We start from the raw sequence: 8,846 nt of genomic DNA on the forward strand, positions 1-8,846 counted from the left end.
AACCCTCTACTTCAAAATCAAACATCTCAATATTATTAATTAGAGCAAATTTTAGAAAAAAATACAATTTGTATTCCAATTTGAAATTTATTTATATTTTTCTACAATAGATTAAATTAACATAGATAATTAATTTTTGTATCATAACATAATTACATCAACATATACAAAAGATATCTATACACTATTAATATAAAAATTTATATATAATCAATATATTATATATCATTTATTTATAGTACTTTTTAAAAAATTCAACCATAATAAATATATGTATTAACTCATTTAATGTTAGTGATACATTTTTTTTTTCTTTGGCATGATGGTAAATTGAAGGAAAAGAAGGGGGAAATGATGATGTGACGTCACGAATATAGGAACCCGCACTATGTGGTGGCCACCACTGATCTCAAACCTGTTCAGACCAGACACTCTTCTCTGTTCCGCAACTCGACAAATCCCATAAAAATAAAACTCAGTGGCTCCATCGTAATTTCACCCAAAACCCTTCCCTTTTTGTTAAACCCCTTCACCTTCTCTCTCCATCAACGATTTCCACACTTTATATTTACCCACAAACAAAGGCTTGTTAGAGAAAGAAAGAAAGAAAGAGAAAACACACTCTCCTACAAAACAGAACATAATACTATAGAAGAAAAAAACATCACACTTCTTTTATATTACACTCTTTCTCTGTGTCTTCCATTTTCACTTCACTTACTCTCAAATGGAAGAAATCATAGCTCTTTACAAACTTGAAACTCGTGGGATAGTGTAGTTTTATCTAAAGTTTTCATCTTTACTATTCTCTCTCTAACTTTCACTTTCTTCTCTCTTTCTCTCTCTACTTCTCTGTTACCGGAGAATGGACTGCTGGTGCCGGAAACTCACCGTAGTGAACTTAGATCCAGTCAGAAAACGCAGCGGCGGCTTGAGGACAAAACAAGCGGGAAGAGGATCGTGCCGTGGAAGTTAGTTTTACCGACACGAACTTGCCGGGAAATGCTTCTTTTCCGGTTTTGACCCCATTAGTTTCTCTCTCTTAGTGAACGCTAGTGCTTCTTCTTCATTAGTTTGGAAAAACGAAAACTTTTTTGTGGTTTTGAGACCCCTTTTGTTGAAGATAAAATGGGGTTTTTGTTGAAGGAAGCTTTGAAGACTTTATGTGCTCGGAATCAGTGGTCTTATGCTGTGTTCTGGAAGATCGGTTGCAACAATCCAAAGTGAGTTTCTTAAAGGAAGATGGTTTTATTGGTTAAAGGTTTTATCTGTTTACATAATATACCTTTGATGCTTATACTCTTTAAGGGAAATTCGTTTTTATTTTGATTCTATTTCTGGGGTTGGTTCTTTTTGAAGATAAAATCCACACGTTATGTTACTTTCCGTTTTGGAACTTTATGGGCGTTTGTTGCTTCTGTTTTGTTTTCAAGAATCCTAGTTTTTTCTCTTCAAATTTTCAATTTTACTTTGTTTGTGAAGGAATCTATTGATACAGTACTTGTTTTCCTTGTTTGACACTATTTGGTCTTATCTTATTCCATTAGTAAAAAAGCTGAGCACTTTCTTCTTAAGCTAAACGGGGAGGTTAATCTCCTGATCTATCTATTTTATGCTAATCACTATTGTGGTGATTATGAATCTAATCATTTAGACCATAACTGTAACTAACATGTTAATAATTTTCCTAAATGGAATTAATTAAGTCTCCAAAACAACCAGGAGAAGGAGATAAGGGTTGTTGGTATTAGAATTTTTATTTTCGTTTGTTTATATTGCCCAAAAAATTATGAAATTAGAATTTTGACCCTGACTGTTAATTTTGTTGTTTCACTGCTGAAGGCTAGAAATAAATGAATTCCTGTTATTTTGTGCACACCTTTTCTTTTTTGACTGAATATATGAAACCCCTGTTATTTGTCTTCAAAGTGTTGTAGTTGCTTCCACACTATGTTCTCTAAGAAGTCATTTGGACTTTGAAAATTGATACCATTGACTTTATACCCTTATTGCCTTGTAGTGAATATTTGTATTTTAGCTAATTTAGTGCGGCTCGAAATTGCAGGCTGTTAATCTGGGAAGATTGCTTTTATGAAGACTTGCCATCTCTTTTGCCTCCACGCACTGTTGGGATATCTAATTTGCCATACCAAGATGGGGAAGTATGCTGGTTCTCTTCAGAGTCTCAGCTGGGGATTGAGGAGGGCAAAGTAGGTTCTTTGATTAACAAAATGATGGTGAACAATTCGGTCAATATCATTGGTCAAGGGTTGGTGTTTTCTTTTTTCAACTTTTCCATTTTTATCAGGAATTCAGGATCCCAATTTTAGGTCGTGACCTTGTCATTACCATGTCACTCAACTGCTGCCTTTTGTTGTCATCCAGGATAATTGGACGGGCAGCATTTACTGGAAACCATATGTGGATTCTCTTGAACAATTTCAATAGAGATGCATGTCTACAAGAGGTATGGAGTTGATGATCTGCTTCAAGTGTTATGCCCGAGTTCTATTACTGTAAAGAATAGTAGAATACACGACCCATTTCTGGTTTTTCTCTTCATGTTTTCTTTTATATTGCCCTGACTGTTGGCCAAGATGATTGTGTATATATTCAATGACATAAGCATCTTCTAGGTGATAGTGTGTGTATATATATTCTTTGACTGGTAAAAAGGGTTGTAGTTGGTGAATTTATATACTTCGTTCTCATTTTTCTATATTGGTGTGCTTTTTTAGGTATATACTGAGTTGCACTACCAATTTTCAGCCGGAATACAGGTTTGTGATTTTTTTATCCTGCACATTTTGCTGCAATTTTGTTTACTACTGTTCCTTGATACCATATTCTATTTTTGTTCTTTTTTGCAGACACTAGCTGTTATTCCGGTGCTTCCCCATGGGGTTGTTCAACTTGGTTCTTTCTTGCCAGTAAGTCGTTTTCTTTTGTTCTGTTACTTTGAAGAATGTAATAACATGTCTCTAATGATATCGTGCTTGAGAATTTGATTTTTGTGATTAGCCTAAGCATTTCTTCTTATTATCGTTGTTTGTAGAATGAAAGCTCTAGGTTGACTCAAAAAGTTTATGATTTATGACACTTAAGGATCACTGGATCACATCATCCAATGCATAAATCTAGGATATCCATCCTTGATAATTGACAAATTTCTTCGTAAATTTTTTCACTTGTATAAGTCACTCTGCTCATATAATTCATTCCCTTGACGCAAGCGTTACCGGAGTGAATTCCGTCGATGATTCCTTGACTACAACTTGTGTTGTTGTTTAGTAAATAACCTTAAAGTATAAGCAGGTTGGGCCTCAATGCCAACTTTAGTTTTGCTATCTGTTATGTCATTGAATTGCGTGGATATCAAGTTTGCCTGTTAATCTTTGGAGCATTATCAGTTAATATAAGCCGTTCTCTTGTTATGTGAGTTCTATTGAATGGCTCGTATACATGAAATCAAATTAGTTGCTGCTCTATTTTCTTTTGCTAATGCACCCATACTTGTTGCTGCAGATAATGGAAAATATGGGATTTGTGAATGACATGAAGAGCTTGATCTTGCAATTGGCAAGTATTCCCGGTGCCCTTCTATCTGAAGACTATTCAGCAAAACTTACTTCTGAAAGACTTTCTGGACCAATGACTGATGGTGTACCGGTGACTGTTGATCTACCTGTCATTACCTCGAACTGCACTCTATCACTACCTAATGGTTCCAATCAACCAAGTAATTCATCTCATGCTTCTTCAAGGTCTATTTCTCAACCCTTTAATAATTACCAGGGTTCGGTATTGACACCTCAAATGCAGAATCTAAACCAGGTATCACCAAAGTATGGTAACCTTTGCCACCCAATGACTCATTCAATGAATAGAGCAATTGTCAGTGCCCAACAAGAGAATAGAGTTGTTGAGGCTAGAGCTGAGGTGATACCTTCAAATCTTGATTTGTATATGCAACAGCATTCTGCTGCATATAATACAAGATATCCATTCAATGAATTAGCTGCTTTTGGCCAATCGAACTTCAGTGATGGCAGCCTAAAATATATGGAACAACAAATCTTTTCCAGCATTGGGGGACAAGGTCAAGTTAATCCTATCATGAATCCATCAAGTACCTCAAATATTTCCCAATTGAAAAGAGATGGAGGCCATATTCTTCAACAAAGTCAGAGTTGTGTTAATAATTCAGTACTTGGAGGAATCCCAATACATAATAGAATGAGTAATCTTTTGAGGACAAATTTGTTCAACAGCTCAGTTTCAAACTCTCCCAAGGTATCCGACACTAATTTTTACGGAATACAAAAAGTTGGGGAGAGACTTCATAATGATAATTCAACTAAAGCTGGGACTTATTCTCTGCCTAATTTGGCAAATCAATCCGTTGCTAGTCATATGCATTTACATGGTTCTCATCAGAAGACTCTCCCTTTAGATTTAAAACATGATCATGAAGCTTTTGTTTCAACTGATCAAGGAATAGATAGTGATTTGCTTCAGGCCCTTAAGATTCCATCTCTTCACCTGGAGGAGCATGCATCTATGAGTGATCACATCCAAGGTTTTGTTCATGATCACCTCAATAAAGATGGCTCCAGCCAACATATGATGAAAATGAATGCTAAACGTGAAGAAGCTAGTGCTCAACTTCCATCAGGCGATGACCTCTTTGACGTTTTAGGTGTGGATTTCAAAAGGAAACTGCTGAATGGAAATTGGGATGAATTGCTTGCTGATGAATCAGATGCCAATGCAGAAAATCTGGATAAAAAGGCGGCAGGCATGAACATGCAGGCTATAGGTTCCGGTGATAGTTACTCAGTTAGTGAGGCGATATCAGATAGTGGAATCTTCTCTGGGACGGACACTGGCCACCTCTTAGATGCTGTGGTATCAAGGGCTCAATCTGCTACTAAACAGAATTCTGATGACATGTCTTGCAGGACAACAGTGACAAGAATTAGCACCACTTCTGTTCCCTCTCCTATCTCCAAGCAGGTCATGTCTGACAATGTTGTCAAGGGGAAATTGATCGATTTCCCTAGAATGGGGGATAAAATAGGTGCTGTGGAAACTAGTTCTTTTAAGTCTGGGTGTATCGAGGATGATGCTGGAAACTGTCCTCAAACCACTTCCATATATGGGTCTGAACTTAGTTCATGGGTTGAGAAAGTTAGTAATGCGAAGCATGAAAATAGTGTTTCAACTGGATATTCTAAGCGGCCAGATGAAGGTTGCAAGTCGAACCGGAAAAGGCTTAAACCTGGAGAGAACCCCAGGCCTCGACCTAAAGACCGCCAAATGATTCAAGATCGGGTGAAAGAGTTGCGGGAAATTGTTCCAAATGGAGCAAAAGTAAGCCTTTCTTGTATCTCAGTCCATATTTTCTTCCCTAGATATCATATTCACATGCTGATTTCTTCTTCTTTAATCTCTTAAAATGGTTCAACAGTGTAGCATAGATGCACTTTTGGAAAGGACCATCAAACATATGCTTTTCTTGCAAAGTGTAACAAAGCATGCTGACAAGCTGAAACATACTGGGGAGTCAAAGGTATAGACATCGTTCACTCTTTTAGCCTAGTATCTCAGACAATTGATATGTGGAAGTATTCATTTTCACAGGCATTGTATTGATATTCTGAATAATTAAAAGAATAAGAAAATATATTGGTCGTATTTTTAGAAGTGATCTAGTCCATATGCATGGTTGCTCTCATCTATTAATGACCTGAACCCTTAACACTGAAAAACTTTTTGGCCTGCGTCTTGTATGGGCAATAGGACTATAAAGAAGATTTAACAGCTGATATTGTTTTGCCACGAGGAAATATTTGTAAGGGGGAAAATGTTGATTGTTCGTTCTTCTCTAAATATGCAGATTGTTAGTAAGGAAGGTGGGTTGCTTTTAAAAGATAACTTTGAGGGAGGGGCTACATGGGCATATGAGGTAGGTTCACAATCAATGGTTTGCCCTATCATAGTTGAGGATCTGAATCCACCTGGTCAGATGCTAGTGGAGGTAAGTGAGTGATGTTTTATAAACTTTTATTGTTCTGTTGACCATAAAATATTTCTGTATCATCTCTTTAACTGCTTTGCTCGGATATTCTTACAGATGCTTTGTGAGGAACGAGGTTTCTTTCTTGAAATAGCTGACTTAATCAGAGGATTGGGTTTAACCATCTTGAAGGGAGTCATGGAAGCTCGTAATGACAAGATCTGGGCACGCTTCGTGGTTGAGGTAATACATCTATAGGGTCATGAGTATTATGAACTTTCATATTATAAGTAGTACTTCTAGTGGTCTTTGATACTTTTCTTGCTACTAGTTTATTATTGTTCTGGTTACTTACTGTTGTATGTTTTGCAGGCAAACAGAGATGTAACGAGGATGGAAATATTTATGTCACTGGTTCGTCTTCTGGAGCAAACAGCGAAGGGCATTGCATCTTCTTCGAATGCGTTTGATAACAACATGACGATGTATCATTCTTTTCCGCAAGCTACCCAGATATAGCAGCAACTGGTAGGCCTAGCTTGTAGTTTGCAATGACCCACCTGGTCTCGATTTGTTGTTGGGAGCAAGTTTTTGGTAAAATGCTTGCAATGACCGACTTCAAATCCAGTCCAAAACTTCAGGCTATCTTAACTTCATCTAACCGCCATATTCACCTTATATATTACCTCATTGTGGAGAGGGTAGATGTGTGCTTAGTTTGTGAAGGAATATGCACTGGTTTCTCCTGTGCCTGAAAATATAAACCTACCCTGTGTTGTCAGTTTCTAATGATGCTTTTAGGCATATCTTACATTTTTCCTGTGAGTAATTCTACCAGTGATGGTTGAATATTGCTCTGCAGTTGGTGTTGTGATTCAGATGTATAGATCTATTAGGATGGGGGTTATGTGTTTATTTTCAACCTATGTTCTTTTTCTGGGTTTTTTTTTAATCTTTTTCTCCTTGTTTTTTTATTGGAGTGGTGATCTTGGCTTTGTCATAATACTAATGTTAATTACAAATATCAGATTGGTGTGGTTTGTATATGTTGAGTGTATGCAGTATTAGGTAATTAGTTTTGGGAACTTCAGCCAAGTATAGTTTGACATAATTGTTGCATCTAGTAAAATTATATATTTTAGCTAACCATCAAAAATCTTAGTTCAAATGGGTTGGAGCTGCTCTATAAAAGGAATATTAATTCTTGTAAAACATGAATCAGTGTAACTTTTTCTTCAAGTTGAAATAGGATATACCATAAATGAGATATTGAAGCTATGAAGTAGTGGGGAAGTGATACTGATGCAATAAATGAAGCCAAAATTTTATTCACGGACCTTATAATTATCTGTAAAGTTTAATCTACATAATTGCTTGAAAAATAGTCTTATTTATTATTTTGTATATTTAGGACCATAAGCTTTTGCATTCTGAAAACCACTAAGATGGGGGTGTAATAGTGAGTTGGATTTTGGAAGAAATTGAAAGTTAATAAAATATTTTATTTCACAATGTATTTTATGGCTCTAAAGTATTTTTTTCCTTTATTTATTTTCAAAATTCAACTTGCAAATGGTTCTGGCAGAATTATTGTGTTCTGATTCTGAAAACCTTTTGCCCTCCTTTTCTAATTCACAAAATGTAAAATCTTTCTCCTTTCTCTGCATTACATAACTCTCCATCTTTCTCTTCATCTTGAGCAATTTGAGCCTTGAGAGAATAATTGTGTTTTGTTTTTGTTACCATTTACCCTCTCTTCTTATTCTTCCACCAAAATTATCTTTCAACCATGGATCTTCACAACAAGGATGAACCTCTCTATGCCTATCCTTTCTTTGTGTTTCTTGGAGAATGGTTGATCTTGGTTGTTACTTGTTCCATTGCCTTGTTCTTCTTTCCCTTCACCCCTTCTTTCACCCTTCATTCAACCACTTCTTCAGTTCTCAATTACACTGCTGAAAACAACTTCAAAACCAACTTGGGTATAGGAATTCTCATTGATGACTCCAATTCTCTAGGAACCAAAATCTACTATGATTCTCTACACATCTCAATCTTCCAAGACCAGAAAAATCTCTCAACTTTCTCTCTTCCAAATGATTCTCTCCAACAACAAGAACTCGCCAAGAATGCAATAGAAGCCGAGTACTACAACGTGTCGGTGAAGGTTGATGAATGGTGCAATGATATTGATGGAGTGCAGGTTCATGGAACATCATGTGGGTTTGTGTACTTAGACTTGTGGTTCAGTGCAAATGCAAGATACATGATGCAACCAATGTGGCCATCTTTTGCTATAAGAGACAAGTTGCAAGGTCATTGTGGAAATGTAAAGGTGAAGCTATGTTCATCATCATCAGACACAAACACTGTGTTCCATTCTTTTCTTGTATCTTGTGATGTTCACAGTGTTGTGGTTCACAAGGTTAAGCTTGTCCTTTTCACAGTGTTGATCTTTCTTCTTGTAATTGCTGTTGCACTTAACCTCCTCATTGAGCAATTCTTTTGCTCTTCTACATTTTAATTTCTTAACTCTGTATTTTGATTTTTACCATTCTTTAACTAGAATTAGTACCTGAAAATTCTAGGCCTTGTAAGTTTGGTTTCTTTTTGCCATGGAATAATGTAAATTCTAAGCCATGCAGCATCATTCTCAATCCATATTCTTCATTTCATCACTTTTTAGTATGTTAATATTTTGTGGTGGAAGAGATTTGAACTTTCAACCACTTTATCCCTTCACTTTTTAAGCCCTCCACCCTTACCATTTGACCACATTAGGACTCCCAAGTCATTCGTTAATAAATGGACATGGAATAAGAAGAAA

The 8,846-nt window shown here is 36.3% G+C and overlaps 1 protein-coding gene across 2 annotated transcripts; it reads left to right on the forward strand.

Moving 5' to 3' along the window:
* LOC109355251 (transcription factor LHW-like) lies at positions 733-7,046 on the forward strand. 2 transcript variants are annotated; one of them, XM_019598301.1, is made up of 11 exons: positions 733-1,223; positions 2,066-2,269; positions 2,386-2,467; positions 2,739-2,780; positions 2,871-2,930; positions 3,526-4,364; positions 4,467-5,373; positions 5,471-5,572; positions 5,900-6,040; positions 6,137-6,262; positions 6,392-7,046. In XM_019598301.1, the coding sequence occupies exons 1-11, from the start codon at positions 1,129-1,131 to the stop codon at positions 6,536-6,538; spliced, it is 2,745 nt and encodes a 914-aa protein (XP_019453846.1). In that variant the 5' UTR covers positions 733-1,128; the 3' UTR covers positions 6,539-7,046. The 2 variants fall into 2 exon arrangements, with proteins under 2 accessions (XP_019453846.1, XP_019453845.1); XM_019598300.1 differs by having other exon boundaries at positions 3,526-5,373.

The sequence above is a fragment of the Lupinus angustifolius genome, chromosome LG08 (genome assembly GCF_001865875.1).
Source record: "Lupinus angustifolius cultivar Tanjil chromosome LG08, LupAngTanjil_v1.0, whole genome shotgun sequence".
In the NCBI taxonomy this organism is placed as follows: domain Eukaryota; kingdom Viridiplantae; phylum Streptophyta; class Magnoliopsida; order Fabales; family Fabaceae; genus Lupinus; species Lupinus angustifolius.